The following is a 24,975-nucleotide window of genomic DNA, read 5'->3' as shown; positions in this document are numbered from 1 at the left end:
CCCTCTCTCTCCCCCTCCCTCTCTCACTCTCTCGCTCTCTCTTCTCTCTATCGTTCCGTTCCTGCTCCCAGCTGTTCCTATTCCCCTAATCATCATTTAGTCTTCCCACACCTGTTCCCGATCCTTTCCCCTGATTAGAGTCCCTATTTATTCCTTTGTGTTCCGTTCCTGTCCCGTCGGTTCCTTGTTTAGTATTCACCATGCTGTGATTGCGTATCGCCCTGTCCTGTCGTGTTTTTGCTGTGATTGTGTATCGCCCTGTCCTGTCGTGTTTTTTGCCTTCATCAGATGCTGCGTGTGAGCAGGTGTCTCTGTCAACTACGGCCTGCGCCTACCCGAAGCGACCTGCAGTCTGTGGCCGCTTCTCTTGTTATTCCCCTCTACAGACTAGAGGATTTCTGTTATTCCCTGTTTGGACTTGAATAAACTCTGTTTCTGTTAAGTCGCTTTTGGGTCCTCTTTCACCTGCATGACAGTGAATTGTACACTCTTAAAAAAAGGTCCTATATGGAACCTAAAAGGCTTCTTTTGCCTTCCCCATAGGAGAACCCTTTGAAGAACCCCTTTGGGTTCCATGTAGGACCTTTTCCACAGAGGGTTCTACATGCAACCCAAAAGGGTTCTATATTGAACCAAAAAAGGGTTCTCTCTGGAACAAAAAAGAGTTATGCTATGGGGACAGCCGAAAAAAACCTTTTTGAACCCTTGTGTATCATGTAAATTTGATGAAGCCAACAATGCAATCAACCAAATAGAGCTAGGGCATTCATGCTGTATATACCATATAGGTGTGACTTTCTCTCAGACTGTCGCTGTGTCAGTGACATCCATTCCGTCTGGACTGTGTTGAATGGGTGTTACCGGCAGAGACAGTGCCTCCTGCCCCAGTCCATGCTCCTGATCCTGCCCCAGTCCATGCTCCTGATCCTGCCTCTGCCCCTGCCTCTGCCCCTGTCTCAGGCCCTGGCAGCTGTGTGTCCCTGCATTGGCTCTACTCTCCTCCAACATGGCACTAGTCCACAGCCCCTTGAAGACTCTGTTGAGCCCCACCTTAGAGAGCCACAGGCAACATAGAAGATTCCGGAAGGCTGAGCGAAACTCTGGGCTGTGGCAGTAGATGATGGGGTTGAGGCCTGAGTTCAGGTAGCCCAGCCAGTTGAGCAGAATAAAAACTTCCCTGGTGGGGATATCTGGGTCAAACACCTTGATGATGTTGGACACAAAAAAGGGCAACCAGCACAGAGTAAAGGTCCCCATGATGATCCCCAGGGTCTTGATGGCTTTGTGTTCCTTTAGGACAGTTACCCGAGTGTGCCTGCGGCCCTGGCTTCTCCACTGTATGGAGTCGAAAATGAAGCTGCTCCCAGCCCTGCCATTGTTCCCAGTCCTGTTCATGCTCCCAGCTCTGCCAGTGGTGCTCCCAGCCCTGCCAGTGATACTACCAGTGGGACTCACAGCCCTGCCAGTGATGCTCCCATCCCTGCCATTGGGACTCCCAGGGCTGACTATTTGGCACTCTGATGGGGGGATGTCACACCAATTGAGGAAACGCAGATTGTTTTCATTCATAAGCCTGACCTGCCGTGTGGCGATGAGGAAGACTCTGCTGTAGATGAAGATCATGATCAGCAGGGGGACGTAGAAGGACACAACAGAGGACACGATGGCGTAGGGCATGTTGGTGATGAAGTCACAGCAGTGTGGATCCTCGTAGCACTGCATGCTCCCGGTGTCGTTATGAGCACGCCACGACTGGCTCATGATTGGGACTATAGAGATGAGGGCTGCCACACCCCACACCACACACACCATGAGCCACGCCTGACGTTTCCCAAGCAGAGACTGGTACCTGAGAGGCCGTGTGATGGCGATATAGCGATCCACAGCGATGGTGCACAGCGTCTCAATGCTGGCTGTCACACAGAGGACATCCATGGATGTCCATAGCTCACAGGCTGTGCCGCTAAGGAGCCAGTCCCCCGTCACCACTAGGGAGGCCCCCAGAGGCTGCACCAGGCAGCCCATGATAAGGTCAACACAGGCCAGGGAGATGACAAAGATGTTGGTGGTGGTCTGGAGGTGGAGGGTGCGGGCGATGGTGAGGATGACCAGTAGGTTGCCAGCAACCGTCACGAAGATAATTACCACCAGAACAGGCATCACCAATGGTTCAGCCGGAGGGTGGTACGATCCAGAACTGTGGTTGTTCATACTCTACACAGTCAGTCAGACGACCACTAAGAAAGCCCTGAAGGACACGAGAGGGAATCATTTAATCACATGTTAAGTGATTGCTCAGTTTCTAGTTAGCAGGTCAAACAGGTGAAATAAAAGCATGCAGTCTGTTCCTCAATAGCTTCTCTCTCACTCTCCTAATCCACTTTCAGTTCTTTCAGAGTATTACATTATATTCTTGAAGTGATATGATTTTGATGAGCAAAGTGCATTAACTGTTATAATATGCTTGCATCATAGCACTTTGACTAGGTGGAATCCAGATTTGATGGCTTGATCATCAAGACGAAGGAAAATAAGGAGAAGTTTGTCAAACTGCAGCAGCTCACAGCAGACAAGTTAGATATGCCGCAAAATGTCTTCTCCACTGTTGGACCTTGTTCAGTTTTTTTCTTGACAAAGAGAACAACAATAGCAAGACAAAAACAAGGTTTGGATAATCCAAAAGCGTCCTAAATAAATAATGCTTATAAGGAAACTTTTAGTACCTCCAATTCTTTTTTAAATTTCAATTTATTAAACTCAAGCATTTTAATATGTACACTGCATATCTGTTTTCTACTGACTCTATTATAGATGATTAATTATGATGAATTAACTGTTATAAAATAAACTAATAAGCCAATAATAACAACTCTATCAGTAGAGAAAAGTGAATACATCACAACAACCATACCTGAGTGAAGGTGCTCCCGGAGAGTTTGTTTTTTGGTTTGATGTCACCTTGGTGGTGGACATAATAAAAAAAACAGTCCCACTTCAAAACATTCAACAAGTTATGATCTCTGGTACGGAAGTTGCTCATGCAGAGCAGCCTTCTAGCTCATCTCTCTCCATGCACATGCAGTGTGACCTAAATGTATCTTGCAGAGCCAACTCTGTGGTTTTGTCTATTGCAAAAGGGCTTCTCTTATTTTTGCTTTCTGTGTGACAGATGAAACAACATCTAAGTCTTCACCAGTTTTCCCATGGTATAAGCTGATGCTATAGGTTGACAGTCTTCAGAAACTTCAGATAGCAAACTGATGATTCTTCCCATTTTCTTCTGCCTTGGCTTTTGGAGACTTTGACTTCTGTTCCATGGAACTTTTATATGCCTGACTTTTGTTCCTATCTCCAGTCCACCAGTGTGCGGTTCAGGTTCAGGCTGTGGATAAACTTTCCTCACAGACCATTTCAAATCAAATTTATTTATAAAGCTGTTTTAACATCAGCAGATGTCACAAAGTGCTTATACAGAAACCCAGCCTAAAACCCCAAATGCAGAAGCATGGTGGCTAGGAAAAACTCCCTATAAAAAGGCAGGAACCTAGGAAGAAACCTAGAGAGGAACCAGGCTCTGAGGGGTGGCCAGTGCTCTTCTGGCTGTGCCAGGGGAGAGACAGAACCCAGGCACACCATTTTCACTGACCTTTCAACCCTTATCTTAGGAGTTCAGACTTTTCCCCCCCTCAGACCTCACGGTGACTGAAAAACTTAAATTGAAGATCGTTTAATTTTTTTTGCTGATGGTATTGACCTTATAATCTCATGTGAATTCAATGACCATAGCTATTCACATCTCATCATGGGGTTAAGCTGCAGTGACGTTAAATTAGGCAGCAGTTCTCAGTGCAGAGAAAATCTTGCATTTTGTCTTCTTAATCTTTTGAATAGACTAGAGTCAGAGCATGTCTCCTCTGTGGAGGAATTCAAATCAAGTGTTTGCCTGTCTGGCTTCCCTTTGAGACATGTTTGTCTTAGTGGTAATTGTACCCCGACATGGAACACCAACCTGGGTATCCATCACCTGGTATAAAGATGGACGTACAGTATCGACCCCATATTGTGTGAAGTGGAGACACGACATGGTGTAATTAGTGCTTTGTTAACACTGGATCATCCAGCTGCAGACCCCAAACCCTGTTGGAAATGTGTTGTTCTGGCTATTTGTGTCAACAGGATGTTGACTGTAGGTGTGATAGGGTGGTGGTCTGATCAGGTTCATTACAATAGCCTGTATAACAGCCTGGACTTGGAACTTGATATATAGGAACCTCACAGAACACTAAAACCCAGGTATGATTCAAAACAACCCAAACAAAACACAAAATTCCCATTGAGCTTTGGCATTGTGAAAACAAACCACAAAATATGCTTATAGAATGAAGTTAACTAGATGCGTGTACTGATGAAATTCCTGTTAAATTCCCAACAAGGCTGTGTACTTGTACAAAAGCTTGTATTCAAGACAATTTACCATATAGAATGATGCAACTGTTTCCAAAGTCATGCAGTTTAATATTTTAACAGTATAAGGTCTCTCTTCTCAGAGCCAGTGAAGTGATCCACCAACTGTAAAGCTTATGGAATAATCTTTAGTTTAGACCCAACAAATAAACTACAAATTATGTTTCCAGCCACCTAAGATTTCCCGAAACAGAGAAGCTGCATTTAGATCAATCTTAACTCGTTCCTGAGTTTATCCCACACCAGAGAACGGTAACGGCGCCACCCCATGGTATTAACAGGTACTACCACATCTTCCCTTATAAAGGATTCAACATTTCAGAGTTTGATTCTCACAACTCTCTGTGATTAGGCTGTAGGCGTATGAGGGCCTGGGTGAAATGATTAACTACATAGTCTGATTTGGATGGAAATGAAGAATCATCCAAAAAGTCAAATGACTCAGAGCTGACTCAACAAACGAGCCATTCAAACAAATGAATTAAACAGACTTCAATCAGAGATGAAAATGTCCTTCTGCTGAGACAGAGGTGGAAGGCAGAGGTCAATAAGGTCCATATATTATGCTTCCTGAGATGTGTGGCAACAGCTCTCTCTCTCTAAACAACATGAATTAAAGCTGAAGCAGGGGATCAATAAAGACATGCAGGCATCTGTAAAATGTAACTTGTCTTTGGTTTAATTAGTAATACAAACTGTGAAAAAAGGCATCATGGTTAGTCTCTGAAATGTTTGGGCCACAGAAGAGCTGAGGATATTGAGAGAGCTGGAAGCAAAGGAAACAGCAGATAGGAGATGCACCAATGGTGTTGTTGCAGAGTGAAGTCATCGTTGAATGATGTCCTAGATGTTCAATGCCCTACTCTCCACATAACTCCAGCAAGATTTTGCGGTAATCTCCAGATGAGTCTCCCTTAACAATACAGAGACACTCGGATTACTTCAAGATAACAGAAAGAAATGGGCACAAATCTACATTTTAAATCATTACTCAATCTCTAGTGACCAGGGTCTCACATTGATGAAGGAATGGAGAGTCTTCCCATACGCCTTAGAGAACTCGGTCTTGATGTCCAACATGTCAATTTCGGCCCGAGCCACCATGACTCTAATCAGGATGCTGTCTGTAGTTCCCAGACCCTGAGGAGACAGGAGGGAGGGAGCGTCAACATTCTGACCAATTCTGTCTGATAACCCATAAGTGTAGGCATCATGAAGTGCTTTGAGAGACTAGTCAAGGACCATATCACCTCCACCCTACCTGACACCCTAGACCCACTCCAATTTGCTTACCGCCCAAATAGGTCCACAGACGATGCAATCTCAACCACACTGCACACTGCCCTAACCCATCTGGACAAGAGCAATACCTATGTGAGAATGCTGTTCATCGACTACAGCTCGGCATTTAACACCATAGTGCCCTCCAAGCTCGTCATCAAGCTCGAGACCCTGGGTCTCGACCCGGCCCTGTGCAACTGGGTACTGGACTTCCTGACGGGCCGCCCCCAGGTGGTGAGGGTAGTCAACAACATCCTCCCCCCGCTGATCCTCAACATTGGGGCCCCACAAGGGTGTGTTCTGAGCCCTCTCCTGTACTCCCTGTTCACCCACGTCTGCGTGGCCACACACGCCTCCAACTCAAATCATCAAGTTTGCGGACGACACAACAGTGGTAGGCTTGATTACCAACAACGACGAGACGGCCTACAGTGAGGAGGTGAGGGCCCTCGGAGTGTGGTGTCAGGAAAATAACCTCACACTCAACGTCAACAAAACTAAGGAGATGATTGTGGACTTCAGGAAGCAACAGAGGGAACACCCCCCTATCCACATCGATGGAACAGTAGTGGAGAGGGTAGTAAGTTTTAAGTTTCTCGGCGTACACATCACAGACAAACTGAATTGGTCCACCCACACAGATAGCATCGTGAAGAAGGCGCAGCAGCACCTCTTCAACCTCAGGATGCTGAAGAAATTTGGCTTGTCACCAAAAGCACTCACAAACGTCTACAGATGCACAATCGAGAGCATCCTGTCGGGCTGTATCACCGCCTGGTACGGCAACTGCTCCACCCACAAGGCTCTCCAGAGGGTAGTGAGGTCTGCACAACGCATCACCGGGGGCAAACTACCTGCCCTCCAGGACACCTACACCACTTGATGTCACAGGAAGGCCATAAAGATCATCAAGGACAACAACCACCCGAGCCACTGCCTGTTCACCCCGCTATCATCCAGAAGGCGAGGTCAGTACAGGTGCATCAAAGCTGGGACCGAGAGACTGAAAAACAGCTTCTATCTCAAGGCCATCAGACTGTTAAACAGCCACCACTAACATTGAGTGGCTGTTGCCAACACACTGACTCAACTCCAGCCACTTTAATAATGGGAATTGATGGGAAATTATGTAAAATATATCACTAGCCACTTTAAACAATGCTACCTAATATAATGTTTACATACCATACATTATTAATCTCATATGTATACGTATATACTGTACTCTATATCATCGACTGCATCCTTATGTAATACATGTATCACTAGCCACTTTAACTATGCCACTTTGTTTACATACTCATCTCATATGTATATACTGCACTCAATACCATCTACTGTATCTTGCCTATGCCGCTCTGTACCATCACTCATTCATATATCTTTATGTACATATTCTTTATCCCCTTATACTTGTGTCTATAAGGTAGTAGTTTTGGAATTGTTAGCTAGATTACTTGTTGGTTATTACTGCATTGTCGGAACTAGAAGCACAAGCATTTCGCTACACTCGCATTAACATCTGCTAACCATGTGTATGTGACAAATCAAATCAAATTTGATTTGATTTGAGATATGCACACTTCATGGGAGAGTATGTAAAAAAGGCTTCACCTTCATGGATTTGTATAACCGCTCTGCAAAGAATGCTGGCTTGTTTCGGAGACACTTCACTGCAAAAAGAAAGAAAAAAAGCGATATATCAGGCATGGTACCTGAACAAGATTTAGTTCCAAATTAGTATTATAAACTGGGTGGTTCGAGCCCCGAATGCTGATTGGCTGACAGCCATGGTATATCAGAACGTATACCATGGATATGACAAAGCATTTATTTTTACTGCTCTAATTACGTTGGTGACCAGTTTATAATAGCAATAAGGCACCTCTGGGGTTTGTAGTACATGGCCAAAATACCACGGCTAAGTGCTGTATCCAGGCACCTCAGTTGCATCGTGCCTAAGAACGGTCCTTAGCTGTGTATATTGGCCATATACCACACCCCTCGTGCCTTATTGCTTAATTATAGCACTGTGCCCTTAGTCCGGTTCAGGATACTCTTTATGTGCTTATTTTCATCAGAACTGATCTGTTTCTCAGTCAAGGCTTATCCCACTTGGCACAGATGTCAGTTCAACGTCTAGTTATTATTTACAGTTGGTTGTGTTGTCAACTAATGTGAAATCAAGTAAAATGTAGTTAAAAAAAATGTTGGTCAAAAGTCAGGTGGGAAAAAAATGTAATAAATATTCCACGTTGATTCAAAGTCATCACAGTGAATTTTTCAGTTGAAATTACGTGGAAACATCGCTGATTCAACCAGTTCGACCCCCAATGGGATCCGTCTTCAGTACATTATTACAAGAGGCAGTGAAACAAATTGTATCGGTCTGACAGACCTATTGCCAGGAAAACATCCTCCAGAGATCCAGACATCTCCCTCTTAATGCTATCCTCGATGTCCCTCCCAGAGATCTTCTGATACTCCTCAAACACTGAGGGAACGAGAGAAGGGCAGAGATGTGGAATCACTGTTTGAATGAGTAAGCCACTGTTTGAATGAGTAAGCCATTATAAAATATTTGTTCCCCAAATCACCACAAGAGGACAGCAGAACCGTGTCTGTACATTAATTTCTGTAGCAAAATCTATTTGGAAGTATATCTTTTCTTTATTAAAGTAGAGCACTGTAAAGAATAATGAACAATTTGAATGTTGCACTGAATCATAAAACAAAGGGAAAATTTGATCACTTCCCACTCCCAAAACAAGATCTAACAAACTCTGCTATAATGTAATATAATTACCTCGGAGTAGGTGGTTTCTGTTCCTCACACAGAGCACAGTGAGGAACTTGACCTCATCTGTTCCCCAACAAGCCTCCCCAGCCTCGTAGATATCCTGAGAACCCAGAGCAAAAGCATTTCACAAACCCAAAAGGACAATCTCCGAACACTGTTTTTGGGACATACAGTGCCTTCAGAAAGTATTCACACTCCTTTACTTTTTCCACATTTTGTTGTGTTACAAAGTGGGATTTAATTGTGATTTTGTTGTCAATGACCTAAACACAAAGTGGAAGACAATTTTTAACAAAATGTAAAAAATAAAACACTAATATATCTTGATTGGTATTCAACCCCCTGAGTCTATACATTTGGCAGCAAATAAAGCTGTGAGTCTTTCTGGGTAAGTCTAAGAGCTTTCCACAAAAATTGTCAGAGACTCCAACCACCCTAGTCATAGACTGTTCTCTCTGCTTCAACTCTGAAGCCCCCCCCCCCCCACTGCTACTCTGTTATCATCTATGCATAGTCACTTTAATAACTCTACCTACATACACATATTACCTCAACTAACCGGTGCACTCGCACATTGACTCTGTACCGGTACCCCCTTGTATATAGTCTCGCTATTGTTATTTTACTGCTGCTCTTTAACTACTTGTTACTTTTTTCAACTGCATTGTTGGTTAGAGGCTCGTAAGTAAGCAAGCATTTCACTGCAAGGTCTACCTGTTGTATTCGGTGCATATAACTAATACAATTTGATTTGACACCTAGATTGTGCAAAGTTTGCCCATTATTCTTTTCAAATTTCTTCAAGCTTTGTCAAATTGGTGTTGATCATTGTTAGACAACCATTTTCAGGTCTTGCCACAGATCTTACTTAAATCTGCTTGAAAGTCTAACTCAGCCACATGAACGGTCTTCTTTGTAAGCAACTCCAGTGTAGATTTGTTCTTTTTGAGGTTATTGTCCTACTGAAAGGTGACTGAACCAGGTTTTCCTCTAGAATTTTGCCTATGCTCCATTCCATTTATTTTTATTATGAAAAACTCCCCAGTCCTTAACGATTACAAGCACATAACAGTTACCAACAGTTACCAACCTTGAAAATATGGAGCGGCATGACGTAATGTGTTGTATTGGATTTGCCCTAAATATAAAACATTGTATTCAGGACAAAAAGTGAATTGCTTTGCCACTTTTTTTGCAGTATTACTTTAGTGCCTTGTTACAAACAGGATGCATGTTTTGGAATATTTTTATTCTACAGGCTTCCGTCTTTTCACTCTGTCAATTAGGTTACTATTGTGGGATAACTACAATGTTGCTGATCCATCCATCACAGCCATTAAACTAAATGTTTTAAAGTCACCATTGGCTTAATGGTGAAATCCCTGACCGGTTTCCTTCCTGTCCGGCAACTGAGTTAGGAAAGACGCCTGTGACTTTGTAGTGACTGGGTGTATTAATATACCATTCCAACTGTAATTAATAACTTCACCATGCTCAAAGGGACAGTCAATGTCTGCTGTTTTAATTGTTTACCCATCTACCAATAGGTGCGAGGCATTGGAAAACCTCCCTGGTCTTTGTGGTTGAATCAGTATTTGAAAATCACTGCTTGACTGAGGGACCTCATAGATAATTGTATGTGTGGGGTAGAGAGATAAGGTAGTCATTATAAATCATGTTAAACACTATTATTGCACATTGATCCTGATACCCCAGCATGTGCTACTGAGTTAGACAGCGCCAGATCACCTCCTCTCTGGGTCCATATCCTCACCTTAGCATCCTGCACAGCCTGAGTCTCATTCACAGTGTTGCTCTCATCTCGCCCTGCCTGTCAGTCAAAGCACAGAGGCAGAGGCAGAGGCCATGTTAGCAATGAGTCAGACAATAACATGATCATTACCTGGTTATAAGAGACCTCTAAAAACTACAAATCATCCACTATGTGTTAAACTGTACATAATGGATGAAGTGAAGGAGGACAAACTACTTCCATTACAACAATCCATGTACTGTAGTTCTGTTTGCTTTGACTGTTGGAATGCATTTAGAGAGATCAATACTGGAAGATTCTCACCGTGAGCAAAGAGACCAGAACCCTCTTGAACATTCCAGAGGTATCAGCCTCAATATCATCCTCCAGGCTCGTCCCATGTTCTGTCGTCACATGATTGAGTAAAATTAAGTAGAAGTTATGAATTATCTAAGTCCCAGTGGTCTGACTAGGCAGTTCTAATCACAACACTTGAAACGGTTTGTGAACACCCTGTCAATAGCTTTGGCAGGTAACAAAAGTTTAATATTGCTGTATAGAAAACAATAATTCTCATACACTCTAAAGACGACTAGACACCGATATCTTATATCAGGTTTATTCTTTATACACAGTGATCAATACTAAGGTATCGACTTCTACCACACACCACATGTGATAAATGGGCTGCATTTACAAAGGCATCCAATTATGATATTTTCTCCACTAATTGGTCTTTTGACCAATCACAGATCTTTTTCAGAGCTGCTCTGATTGGTCAAAATGCCAAATATACAGTTGAAGTCAGAAGTTTAAATACACTTAGGTTGGAGTCATTAAAACAAGTTTTCAACCACATTTCTTGTTAACAAAGTATAGTTTTGGCAAGTCGGTTAGGACATCTACTTTGTGAATGACAAGTAATTTTTCCAACAATTGTTTACAGACAGATTATTTCACTCATAATTCACTGTATCACAATTCAAGTGGGTCAGAAGTTTGTTACACTAAGTTGACTGTGCCTTTAAACAGCTTGGAAAACTCCAGAAAATGATGTCATGGCTTTAGAAGCTTCTGATAGGCTAATTGACATCATTTGAGTCAATTGGAGGTGTACCTGTGGATGTATTTCAAGGCCTACCTTCAAACTCAGTGCCTCTTTGCTTGACATCATGGGAAAATCAAAAGAAAAATCAGCAAAGACCTCAGAAAAGAGATTGTATACCTCAACAAGTCTGGTTCACCCTGGGGAGCAATTTCCAAACGCCTGAAGCTACCACGTTTATCTGTACAAACAACAATACGCAAGTATAAACACCATGGGACCACACAGCCATCATACCAATCAGGAAGGAGGCGCGGTCTATCTCCTGGAGATTAATGTACTTTGGTGCGAAAAGTGCAAATCAATCCTAGAACAACAGCAAAGGACCCTGTGAAGATGCTGGAGGAAATCGGTACAAAAGTATCTATATCCACAGTGAAACGAGTCCTATATTGACATAATCTGAAAGGCCACTCAGCAAGGAGGAAGCCACTGCTCCATAAAAAAACAGACTACGGTTTGCAACTGCATATGGGGATAAAGATAGTACTTTTTTGGAGAAATGTCCTCTGGTCTGATGACACAAAATTAGGACTGTTTGGCCATAATGACCATCGTTATCTTTGGAGGAAAAAGGGATACGCTTGCAAGCTGAAGAACACCATCCCAACAGTGAAGCACGGGGGTGCCAGCATCATGTGGGGGTGCCAGCATCATGTTGTGGGGGTGCTTTGCTGCAGGAGGGTGGTGCACTTCCCAAAATAGATGGCATCATGAGATAGGAAAATTATGTGGATATATTGAAGCAACATCTCAAGACATTAGTCAGGAAGTTAAAGCTTGGTCGCAAATGGGTCTTCCAAATGAACAATAACCCCAAGCATACTTCCAAAGTTGTGGCAAAATGGCTTCAGGACAACAAAGTCAAGGTATTGGAGTGGCCATCACAAAGCCCTGACCTCAATCCCATAAACAATTTGTGGGCAGAACTGAAAAAGCGTGTGGGAGCAAGGAGGCCTACAAACCGGACTCAGTTACACCAGCTCTTGTCACAAGGAATGGGGCAAAATTCACCCACCTTATTGTGAGAAGCTACCCGCAACGTTTGACCCAAGTTAAACAATTTTAAGGCAACGCTACCAAATAATAATTGAGTGTATGTAAACTTCTGACCCACTGGGAATGTGATGAAAGAAATAAAAGCTGAAATAAAATCACTACTATTATTATGACATTTCACATTCTTAAAATAAAGTGGTGATCCTAACTGACCTAAGACAAGGAATTTTTACTCGGATTAAATGTCAGGAATTGTGAAAAACTGAGTTTAAATGTATATGTAAACTTCTGACTTCAACTGTGTGTGTGTGGTGTGTGTGATATATGCCAAAGGCAGGGTAGCCTAGTGGTTAGAGCGTTAGACTAGTAACCGAAGGTACAAATCTGTCGTTCTGCCCCTGAACAGGTAGTTAACCCACTGTTCCTAGGCCATCATTGAAAATAAGAATTTGTTCTTAACTGACTTGCCTAGTTAAATAAAGGTAAAATAAATACATCTGATTGGGCTGCCTGTTTAAATACAGCACTCTTACACAGATGGAGATTCAATACATTGCACAGAGAGGCTGTGTGCTGTGATATACCTTTCATGTAGACCTCCGTGATAGCTCTAATTTCAGCATTTGTCCTTGAGGCCAGGATATCAATGAGAGCAGCCTCCTCTGTTCCAGAACCCTAGCATTCAGTAGAAGAGATGCAGAGAGATATGTTAATACTTCATTGAGTAGTGTGAGGCAACACATGGGTGGTGAATGAGGTGAATAGCCCCATACAATAGCTCTGAGACGTACAGTATTGAAAAGTGTTACATACAGTGGGGCAAAAAAGTATTTAGTCAGCCACCAATTGTGCAAGTTCTCCCACTTAAAAAGATGAGAAAGGCCTGTAATTTATCATTATTAGGTACACTTCAACTATGACAGACAAAATGGGAAGAAAATAAATCCAGAAAATCACATTATAGGATTTTTAATGAATTTATTTGCAAATTATGGTGGAAAATAAGTATTTGGTCAATAACAAAAGTTTATCTCAATACTTTGTTATATACCCTTTGTTGGCAATGACAGAGGTCAAACGCTTTCTGTAAGTCTTCACAAGGTTTTCACACACTGTTGCTGGTATTTTGGCCCATTCCTCCATGCAGATCTCCTCTAGAGCAGTGATGTTTTGGGGCTGTTGCTGGGCAACACAGACTTTCAACTCCTTCCAAAGATTTTCTATGGGGTTGAGATCTGGAGACTGGCTAGGCCACTCCAGGACACTCCAGGACCTTGAAATGCTTCTTACGAAGCCACTCCTTCGGGCTGTGTTTTTGGGATCATTGTCATGCTGAAAGACCCAGCCACGTTTCATCTTCAATGCCCTTGCTGATGAAAGGAGGTTTTACTCAAAATCTCACGATACATGGCCCCATTCATTCTTTCCTTTACACGGATCAGTCGTCCTGGTCCCTTTGCAGAAAAACAGCCCCAAAGCATGATGTTTCCACCCCCATGCTTCACAGTAGGTATGGTGTTATTTGGATGCAACTCAGCATTCTTTGTCTTCCAAACATGACGAGTTGAGTTTTTACCAAAAAGTTATATTTTGGTTTCATCTGACATTCTCACAATCTTCTTCTGGATCATCCAAATGCTCTCTAGCAAACTTCAGATGCGCCTGGACATGTACTGGCTTAAGCAGGATTTGAGTCCCTGGCGGCGTAGTGTGTTACTGATGGTAGGCTGTTACTTTGGTCCCAGCTCTCTGCAGGTCATTCACTAGGTCCCCCCGTGTGGTTCTGGGATTTTTGCTCACCATTCTTGTGATCATTTTGACCCCACGGGGTGAGATCTTGCGTGGAGCCCCAGATCGAGGGAGAGTATCAGTGGTCTTGTATGTCTTCCATTTCCTAATAATTGCTCCCACAATTGATTTCTTCAAACCAAGCTGCTTACCTATTGCAGATTCAGTATTCCCAGCCTGGTGCAAGTCTACAATTTTGTTTCTTGTGTCCTTTGATAGCTCTTTGGTCTTGGCCATAGTGAAGTTTGGAATGTGACTGTTTGAGGTTGTGGACAGGTGTCTTTTATGCTGATAAGTTCAAACAGGTGCCATTAATACAGGTAACGAGTGGAGGACAGAGGAGCAACTTAAAGAAGAAGTTACAAGTCTGTGAGAGCCAGAAATCTTGCTTGTTTGTAGGTGACCAAATACTTATTTTCCACCATAATTTGCAAATAAATTCATTAAAAATCCTACAATGTGATTTTCTGGATTTTTTTTCTTCTCATATTGTCTGTAATAGTTGAAGTGTGCCTATGATGAAAATTACAGGCCTCTCATCTTAAGTGGGAGAACTTGCACAATTGGTGGCTGACTAAATACTTTTTTGCCCCACTGTATATCCCCATTGTGACGGTCACCTCTGACCTTTATAGCAGTCCTCAGCTCGTAAGCGTCATACTTAGGAGCGATCATCAGGAGGCCCAGCACCACTTTCTCAGTGTTCCCCGTCAGCTCTCCTTGCAGATCATCTGCCAGGTCCTACAGTGGCATTACACAGACATTTAAAATGGGTCCAATGGATACAATCCCCTGCCGAGTGCTCAACCTAGCATTCACGATTTCTCAATACACTCATATCTCCGATTGTTTAAACTAGCACATTCTAGATACAATTCAATTGCCAGAAGGGTGTGGTTGCAGAGGAGTTGAACAAACGACACAGCTAGTAAAGAGTGACCTCGTCTGTCTGGGCGTCCACACACACTATATGTCTCCCTGTTTCTGACCAGGAGGATTTCACTAGCAATATTTGCCCTTCCCTTTGGAAAGCATTCTCATTCAACCATGGGTCTTTATAACTTTAATTAATTTTATTGTATTTTACCCCCCAATTTCGATCTTTTCTCGTTGCTGCAACTCCCCAACGGGCTCAGGAGGCAAAGGTTGAGTCATGTGTCCTCCAAAACATGACCCACCAAACCGCGCTTCTTAACACCCGCTCGCTTAACCCGGAAGCCAGCCACACCAATGTGTCGGAGGAAACATTGTTCACCTGAGGACCGAGATCAGCCTGCAGGCACCCAGCCCCCCACAAGGAGTCACTAGGGCGCGATGAGCCAAGTAAAGCACCCCGGCCAAACCCTCCCCTAACCTGGACGACACTGGGCAAATTGTGTCCGTCACCCAAAGGGGGTCTAGATAACTTAATCAACAATTCATTTTATGCCAGACCACATGACAGCTCCTATCTCACTGTTTCAGTAGGGCAGAAGGTAGCCTAGCTGTTTGAGTGTAACCCGAAAGGTTGCTAATAAGGTGAAAAAGCTGTTGATGTGCCCTTGAGGGGCGCTGTTGATAATGGCTGAGACATTGTTTCAGGGAGAGTGAGATATGCAAAAAAGACATTAACAATTCACACATATAAATTCGACACTTGTACATGTGAAATAGGGCAGATAAGCACCCACCAGTAGAGTAAACATTGATCAGACTTCCCTTTCGGTTTTAAATGTCGAGTTAAATAATAACTTAACATAGGGTCTATCACTTTGTAATCTTCCGACTTCACTTAAACACACAATGCAGTATCCTGACTGAAACTGGTCTTCAACCCTCATGAGGAGTATTATTCACCTAATCTTTGAAGGTAGATCAAATTAAATGTATTTATATAGCCCTTCTTACATCAGATGATATCTCAAAGTGCTGTACAGAAACCCAGCCTAAAACCCCAAACATCAAGCAATGTAGGTGTAGAAGCAGAGTGGCTAGGAAAAACTCCCTAGAAAGGCCAGAACCTAGAGACGAACCAGGCTATGAGGGGTGGCCAGTCCTAGATAATCCTCTCTCTATCCTCTGTCCACAACACAATCTGTTTTGTAAGAGTTAATGATGAACCCGAGGCACCAACTGTCAACACAAAGTAAACATTAACACCAGACAGACACCACCACACCCATAGTAACACACAAAACCACACACCAGGAATGAAGATGATAAATGTAACTATTTACACAATCCCTGCATACTCCTGCCATGCACTTGAACTATATCTAATATAAGAATATCTAAATAGTCTTCCTCAATTACTGTAGCTGGCATTGTTTGGCTTTGGAAAACTTAAGAATAGTCTGATAATTCAAACTGGGATATGAGAAATGTCATAAACACAGGTGTTGTCCATTGCCTTTGACAGGTGCGTCACTTCATCTGATATAAGTAAAAATTAACACTTATTACCTTCCCCACGGTCAGCTTGTAAGCCTCCTTGATGAGTTGCCTCTGAGCAATGGTACGACGTGCCAGGACCTCAATGACAGCTGCCTCATCAGTGCCTATAAGAAAACATCCCAGACTAACATTACTGTATACCTTCACATTATAATGCTGCATTATAAGATAAAATAACTTGCTATTGACAAAATTGATCACCATTGCAATTAAGAATACAATTTTTCACACATTGACATCTCAACCAATGTTAAAACTTGACACTGACAGAACTTTGACATTAAATGGCACTTGTCCATAGTGTGGCTGCATTTTCAATAGAAATAATGGACAGAAATATCTCCCTGATATCACAGCTAGAAAGTGCTCAACCAGAGTTCTACATGAACGCTGAACTGACACACTTCCTGTTTCCAAGCTCCTCTCCTTGGACCCATGGGCATACCCGTTTCTCGATGTATGTGCCATCAGTTTCTAATACATCTCACATTAGAGCCAGGTGAAGCATTAGCATTCCAAACATGGTGCCAAGATTCACCCATTTAGAGACAAATTGTGTAAACATTACAATTATGAAATAAGACATATGGAATCATGTAGTAATCCAAAACATATTATATATATTTTGATTCTTCAAAGTAGCCACACTGCCTTGATGACAGCTTTGCACACTCTTGGCATTCTCTCAACCTGCTTCACCTGGAATGCTTCTCCAACCGTCTTGAAAGAGTTCCAGCATATGCTGAGCACTTGTTAGCTGCGTTTCCTTCCCTCTGCGTTCAGACTCATCCCAAACCATCTCAAATAGGTTGAGGTGGGGTGTTTGTGGAGACCCGGCCATCTGATGCAGCACTCGATCACTCTCCTTCTTGGTCAAATATCCTTTACACAGCCTGGAGGTGTTTTGGGTCATTGTAAGTGGTTTCTTTGCAGCAATTTGACCATGAATGCCTGATTCACACAGTCTCCTCTGAACAGTTGATGTTGAGGTGTGTCTGTTACTTGAACTCTGTGAAGCATTTATTTGTGCTTCAATTTCTGAGGCTAGTAACTCTAATGAACTCATCCTTTGCAGCAGAGGTAACTCTGGGTCTTTCTTTCCAGTGGTGGTCCTCATGAGAGCCAGTTTCATCATAGCGCTTGATGGTTTTTGTGACTGCACTTGAAGAAACGTTCAAAGTTCTTGAAATTTTCCGAATTGACTGATCTTCACGTCTTAAAGTAATGATGGACTGCCGTTTTCTCTTTGTTTATTTGAGCTGTCGTTGCCATAATATGGACTTGGTCCTTTACCAAATATGGCTATATTCTGTATACCAACCCTACCCTGTCACAACACAACTGATTGGCTCAAATGCATTAAGAAGGAAAGAAAGAAATTGCACAAATTAACTTTTAAGAAGGCACACCTGTTCCAGGTGAATGATGCTGTTTGAGAGAATGCCAAGAGTGTCTAAAGCTGTCATCAAGGCAAAGGGTGGCTACTTTGAAGAATTTTAAATATAAAATGTATTTTGATTTGTTTAACACTTTTTTTGGTTACTACATGATTCAATGTGTGGTAGTTCATAGTTTTGATGTCTTCATCAAGGGTTTCAAGAAAAACCCTTGAATGAGTAGGTGAGTCCAACATTTTGAATGGTACTGCACATCAGCAAGGCAACGATAATGCAATCCTAACTTTCAAATAGAACAAGAGAAAAGCAAAATACTGTAAAGGCTACGGATGAGTCAAGTATAAAGAAAGTACTCTCGGGGCACAATTAGAGGAATAAATGAGATCATCAAAATGGAAAGTACAGGAACTACAGTCGTGTCGGGCGCCTGTATTGAGGTCTAGAAGAAATACAAATTGTGACTGCACTTATAGTGCCTTCGGAAATAATTCAGACCCCTTGACTTTTTCCACATTGTTACTTTTGGATTAAATAAAACAAATTTCCTCAACAATCTACACATACTCTATAAAGACAAAGCAAAAACAGTTTTAGACATTTTAGCAAATCTATTACAAACAAAAAACAGAAATACCTTATTCATGTAACTATTCAGACCCTTTGCTATGAGATTCGAAATTGAGCTCAGGTACAGTTGTAGTCGGAAGTTTACATACACCTAGGTTGGAGTCATTAAAACTTGTTTTTTAACCACGCCAAATTTCTTTACTGTGTCACAATTCCAAAAGGGCCATAAGTTTACACATATTAATTTGGCTATGCCTTTAAACAGCTTGGAAAATTCCAGAGAATTATGTCATGGCTTTAGAAGCTTCTGATAGGCTAATTGACATCATTAGAAATGTCCTCTGGTCTGATGAAACAAAAATAGAACTGTTATGCCATAATGACCATCATTATGTTTGGAGGGAAAAGTGGGAGGCTTGCAAGCCAAAGAACACCATCCCAACCGTGAAGCATGGGGGTGGCAGCATCATGTTGTGTGGGTGCATTGACGCAGGAGAGACTGGTGCACTTCACAAAGTAGATGGCATCATGAGGTAGGAAAATTATGTGGATATATTGAAGCAACATCTTAAGATATCAGTCAGGAAGTTAAAGCTTGGTCACAAATGGGTCTTCCAAATGGACAATGACCCCAAGCATACTTCCAAAGTTGTGGCAAAATGGCTTAAGGACAACAAAGTCAAGGTATTGGAGTGGCCATCACAAGCCCTGACCTCAATCCTATAGAACATTTGTGGGCAGAAATGAAAAAGTGTGTGCGAGCAAGGAGGTATGGAGAAAACCTGGCACCATCCCTATGGTGAAGCAGGGTGGGGATGTTTTTCAGCGGCAGGGACTGGGAGACTAGTTTGGAATGAGGCAAAGATGAACAGAGCAAAGTACAGAGATCCTTGATGAAAACCTGCTCCAGAGCACTCAGGACCTCAGACTGGGGTGAAGGTTCACCCTCCAACAGGACAACTGTTATGCAGAGATCGGTCTGTACTTTGCTCTGTTCATCTCTGGTCACCTCCCTGACCAAGAATCTGATGGTCACTCTGACAGAGCTCCTCTGTGGAGTTGGGAGAACCTTCCAGAAGTACAACCATTTCCAAGGAATTTATTGAATCACAGGGGGAAGATGAAGTGCAGGCCAGGGGAACCTCGGGCAGGCAGGAAACCAGGTGCTGAGGCTGAGGCTGAAGCGAAAGGGGTTGGGACAGGGTAAGAAGATCCAGAGCGGAACCCAAGGGATAAGGAGATGTGAGACTGGAGACAGGGACCAGAGTCAGAGCGTGAAGAATGAGCAGAGATTACGATCTGGCAGGAATGCGAATTTGTTAGAGGTCTTGATTATGGAACAGGTTGCAGCTGGTGGGCATATGCTCTGACCCCAACACTCCTGTCTCAGCTAGAGGTCGAACGATTATGATTTTTCAACGCCGAGGACCAAAAAAGCCGATGCTGATTAAATCGGCTGATTTTTATTTTATTTATATTTGTAATAATGACAATTACAACAATACTGAATGAATACTTATTTTAACTTAATATAATACATCAATAATATCCATTTAGCCTCAAGTAGATAATGAAACATTATTTCAATTTGGTTTAAATAATGCAAAAACAAATTGTTGGAGAAGAGAGTAAAAGTGCAATATGTGCTATGTAAGAAAGCTAACGTTTCAGTTCCTTGCTCAGAACATATGACAGCTGGTAGTCTAGATAATATAGGAATAATAGGACTATTTCCCTCTATACGATTTGTATTTCATTAACCTTTGACTATTGGATGTTCTTATAGGCACTTTAGTATATGCCAGTGTAACAGTAAAACTTCCGTCCCTCTCTGGGAACACATTGACAACAGCCACACTCGAAGCAGCGTTACCAATGCAGAGCAAGGGAAACAACCACAGGCTCAGAGCAAGTGACGTTTGAAACGCTATTAGCGCGCTAACTAGCTAGCCATTTCACATCGGTTACACCAGCCTCACCTCGGGAGTTGATAGGCTTGAAGTCATGAACAGCGCAATGCTTAACGCACAACTTAGAGCTGCTGGCAAAACGCACGAAAGTGCTGTTTGAAGGAATGTTTACAAGCCTGCTTCTGCCTACCACCGCTCAGTCAGATACTTGTATGCTTGTATGCTCAGTCAGATTACATGCAACGCAGGACACGCTAGATAATATCTAGTAATATCATCAACCATGTAGTTAACTAGTGATTATGATCGATTGTTTTTTATAGTATAAGTTTCATGCTAGCTAGCAACTTACCTTGCCTTACTGCATTCGCGTAACAGGCAGTCTCCTTGTGGAGTGCAACGAGAGAGAGGTAGGTCGTTATTGCGTTGGACTAGTTAACTGTAAGGTGCAAGATTGGATCCCCCCGAGCTGACAAGGTGAAAATATGTCGTTAAAATAGCAAAAATATCGAAATACCCATTTTTGCTTTCTCTTTATAGGTACTGTGTGTAGATTGATGAGGAAAGAAAACTATTTAAACAATTTTAGAATAAGGCTGTAACCTAACAAAATGTGGAAAAATTTGAGGGATCTGAATACTTTCCGAAGGCACTGCATAGCATACTGTATAACAGGAAGGTAGGTTGGGGCTCTCATGGAAAGGACAAAATATTTTAGGATATAACGCTTTCTGAGAATAAAAAAAGTGACACTAACGCTCACATCCGGCCTATCTGACACCTCATTCTGATCACTCACCAGCCCCCTTCATGGCTCCTCTCAGACGGTTCACATCCTCCTCTACATTGAAAGCAGCGGCTTCAACCACGGTTCCACGGTTGCCAATCTACAGTGGGAGAAAGTTATATGGCATATGTTTAAACGGCCCATGCATTGGTATCGCAGTCACTCTCCATTGGTATCGCAGTCACATGTTTGATGCCATTTCATTTGCTCCATTCCAGCCATTAAGAGCAGCCCTCCCCTCAGCTGCCGCCACTGGTATCTACTGTCTACAGTGTATGCCAGACTACCTCGCCTGCTCTATGGCTGATATTTTCAAAAAGCAGGCTTGTCAGTAGGCCTACAGCAGTAAGGATTTAGTCTTTTTAGGGCCTATTTCCATCACCTATCTTTCTGCAAACTTGAATGAATACACTGTTGATACAGCATCTACCCCCAAGCTATAAGACTGCAAAACAATTAACCAAATGGCCATCCGGACTATTTACATTGACCCCCCCCCCTCCTTTGTTTTTACACTGCTGCTACTCACTGTTTATTATCCATGCATAGTCACTTTACAGCTGCAGTACCTACGTGTAGAAATGACCTAGACTAAGCTGTAAATATTTTCTTAATTCGATTTCTTTAACTGCATTGTTGGTTAAAGGCTTGTAAGTACGCATTTCACGGTAAGGTCTACACCGGTTGTATTCGGCGCATGTAACAAATAAAACTTGATCAGAAAATAAACTCCAAGACTAAGCAAACAAAACCTAATTCAAATGTGAGCATGCATGCAAATGTATGGAAATGTTGACCACTATCATTCCTAGTCCAGTCAAAGCGTACTACAGTACACACGTTGTGTGCTGGGACTTACCGCTGCCATTGTAGAGTTTCAAAACTTAATCAAGAGATGGGAAAGCTATGAAAAGAAACATTGTTATTACTTCTTAGGATTCTTAGTAATGCGTTCTTCATTGAACAATGTGGTGAGCTTGGAAAGCAGATGAAACAGCATTGCTCTCTAATTAATACTATATACAGTTGTGAAAAGTTCTTCAGTACAAATACTTTAAAGTACTACTTATATCATTTTTTGGGGTATTATTAAAACTTTTACTTCATTACATTCCTAAAGAAAGTAATGTACCTTTTACTCCATATATTTCCCCTGACACCCAAAATTACTGGTTACATTTTAAATGCTTAGCAGGACAGACAATGGTCAAATTCACACACTTATCAAGAGAACAACACTGGTAATCCCTACTACCTCTCATCTGGTGGACTCACTAAACATAAATGCTTAATTTGTCAATTATGTCTGAGTGTTGGAGTGTGCCCCTGGCTATCCATAAATAAAAAAACAAGAATATTGTGCCTTCTTGTTTTCCTAATTCAAGGAATTTAAAATGACTCATAACTTGATTTTTGATATTGAAGTATATTTTACCAATTACATTTACTTTTGATACTAAGGTATATTTAAAACCCAAATACTTTTAGAATTTTAGACTTTTCCTCAATTAGTATTTTGCTGGGTGACTTTCACTTGAGTCATTTTTGTTTGCTTTTACTCAAGTATGACAATTGGATACTTTTTCCACTACTGACTGTATGCGATTACCCAAAACACATTTCATCATCCAGTCTTCCCAGTGGAACAATCTTCACATGTCAACTAATTACACACACACCTGTAATTACACTATTCAGTAAGAGAGGGCCAGTGGGTATTTAGCTAGTGTTCTATTCTAAGAGACCAGCTTTACCCACTGAAAAAATTAGCTCACGACAGTTCCCCGAAAGTCCAATTGAGACAAAATACATCAGTCTCTGGGCAGGGCATATTGCTTCAGGCAGTCACTAGTTTATGTTGATAATGTTTCTAATAACATAGGGAGCCAACAATCTTTATAGTCTCACTTCAAATGCAAAAATATATATTTTAGTCCAGGGGTGTTATCCATATTGTGCCGCTGGAACATTAGTCAAGGATAACAACGCTTTCACTGTCCGTTAACTGGTCCGTTAATGCCTGCTGGGTTATGTTAGTTTGGCGTGAAAATACCTGGTACAACAAGAACCCTTTTGACATCTGCCTCTGCCTCTGTCCAACTGCCACTTCAAAACATTAGAAATAGCCTACTAGATATACAGTACATTATTTCAATATGATCACCCCTGCACATTATGCAGATAATGCGGTTGGTGCATTTAGAGCACTTTTACGACAAAATGACCATTAGCCCACTAGAGTAAATGCAACCAATGAAATGCAGTTCACAAAATTACCACAACGTAGGCACTACAAATCTATCGTAAATATAGGTAAATATGGAGACATTGTTACCCAACACAGTTCTTATAATTGTTCGTTAGTTGTTTCCCTGTTTGTGGGTGTAATGTTAAGGATAAATTAAATCAACCCAACAATAGGTCTCAGGAAGCGATGTCTGTCAGCTGGCGGCCAACAATGGAAGAATAACTTCTGAGGTTTAGTTTATGTTCGAGACACACCCTTGAATGTGTCAGAAATAATATTCTAAAGCTTCGAGTAAAAACAACAACCGAAAACACGAATCTATAGCTTATTGGTGCCTATTTTAACCTCACCCTAAAATGACAGTAAAATATTTACTTACAATGAGGAAGAATGGAGTGGTGACAAAACGGAACTCTTCTGAGAACGGAACGTCGGCTTTAAAACGCAGCCCAGGGGCTGACACAGAAAGATTTTCGGTCCCACCCCTTTATACTTACACAGGCCACATTATATTTCAGTCAAGAGCTTCATATCTCTCTTAATGGTACCTTGGCCTTTTGCTTACCACCTAGATCTCTCTGCAACAGACTTGTATTGATTGTATTGTATTTGTATTATGCGACAAGAAGACAAATAGCCAGTCATCCCATATACTAGATTGGAATATACAAATAGGGAAAAAACGTTAATTTCATTAACCAGGTTCCCATCCAACCATTTCGTGCGAATGAATTACCTGACGCATGAAAAAGTGATGTAAACATTAAATGCATTTAAGTACAATTTATAAATGCTGACAGAAAATTGCTGGATATTTGTGTCGGTGAAATGTATAATGTGAGAATGGGGGCAGTGGAAACGCCTTTATGCGCAAATATTGATATAATAACCAGAAGTAATAGTGGAGTCACGCGATGAAATGATGTGTTGTTAATTGGGAGAGAGGTGTTCCTTTATTTGTTTTTCAGACCAGGTTTGCGGAAGGTATTCAGACCCTTTTACTTTTTCCACATTTTGTTACATTACAGCTTTATTTTAAATGTAAATATGTTCCTCAATCTACACACAATACCCCATAATGACAAAGAAAAACCAGGTTTAGACATTTTTGCAAATGTATTACAAATAAATAAAAAAATATTAAATATCACATTTACATAAGTATTCAGACCCTTTACTCAGTATTTTGTTGAAACACCTTTGGGATTGAGTACAGCATTGAGTCTTCTTGAGTATGAAGATATAAGTTTGGCACACATGTATTAGGGTACTTTTTCCCATTCTTCTCTGCATATCCTCTCAAGCTCTGACAGGTTGGATGGGGAGCGTTGCTGCACAGCTATTTCCAGGGCTCTCCAGAGATGTTAGATTGGGTTCTAGTCTGGGCTCTGGCTGGGCCACTCAAGGACATTCAGAGACTTGTCCCGAAGCCACTCAAGTGTT

At 41.9% G+C, this 24,975-nt stretch overlaps 2 protein-coding genes across 3 annotated transcripts; both read right to left on the bottom strand.

Moving 5' to 3' along the window:
* Window positions 1–481: 481 nt before the first annotated feature.
* Window positions 482–4,984, bottom strand: LOC123999935 (beta-1 adrenergic receptor-like). The gene is made up of 2 exons (XM_046305980.1): window positions 2,912–4,984; window positions 482–2,248 (listed from the first exon to the last, which is right to left on the bottom strand). The coding sequence occupies exon 2, from the start codon at window positions 2,209–2,211 to the stop codon at window positions 802–804; it is 1,410 nt and encodes a 469-aa protein (XP_046161936.1). The 5' UTR covers window positions 2,212–2,248; window positions 2,912–4,984; the 3' UTR covers window positions 482–801.
* A 136-nt stretch (window positions 4,985–5,120) lies between these two features.
* LOC123999936 (annexin A4-like) lies at window positions 5,121–24,008 on the bottom strand. 2 transcript variants are annotated; one of them, XM_046305981.1, is made up of 13 exons: window positions 23,912–24,008; window positions 22,144–22,188; window positions 21,297–21,384; window positions 16,633–16,727; window positions 14,818–14,931; window positions 12,987–13,077; window positions 10,623–10,702; window positions 10,320–10,376; window positions 8,552–8,645; window positions 8,144–8,239; window positions 7,360–7,418; window positions 5,482–5,604; window positions 5,121–5,377 (listed from the first exon to the last, which is right to left on the bottom strand). In XM_046305981.1, exons 2-13 carry the CDS (start codon window positions 22,150–22,152, stop codon window positions 5,324–5,326), a joined length of 960 nt encoding a protein of 319 aa, XP_046161937.1. In that variant the 5' UTR covers window positions 22,153–22,188; window positions 23,912–24,008; the 3' UTR covers window positions 5,121–5,323. The 2 variants fall into 2 exon arrangements, with proteins under 2 accessions (XP_046161937.1, XP_046161938.1); XM_046305982.1 differs by lacking the exon at window positions 23,912–24,008 and adding an exon at window positions 23,620–23,852.
* Window positions 24,009–24,975: the final 967 nt, after the last annotated feature.

The sequence above is a fragment of the Oncorhynchus gorbuscha genome, linkage group LG16, assembly GCF_021184085.1.
Source record: "Oncorhynchus gorbuscha isolate QuinsamMale2020 ecotype Even-year linkage group LG16, OgorEven_v1.0, whole genome shotgun sequence".
In the NCBI taxonomy this organism is placed as follows: Eukaryota; Metazoa; Chordata; class Actinopteri; order Salmoniformes; family Salmonidae; genus Oncorhynchus; species Oncorhynchus gorbuscha.
This window is presented reverse-complemented; position numbering and strand designations above follow the sequence as displayed.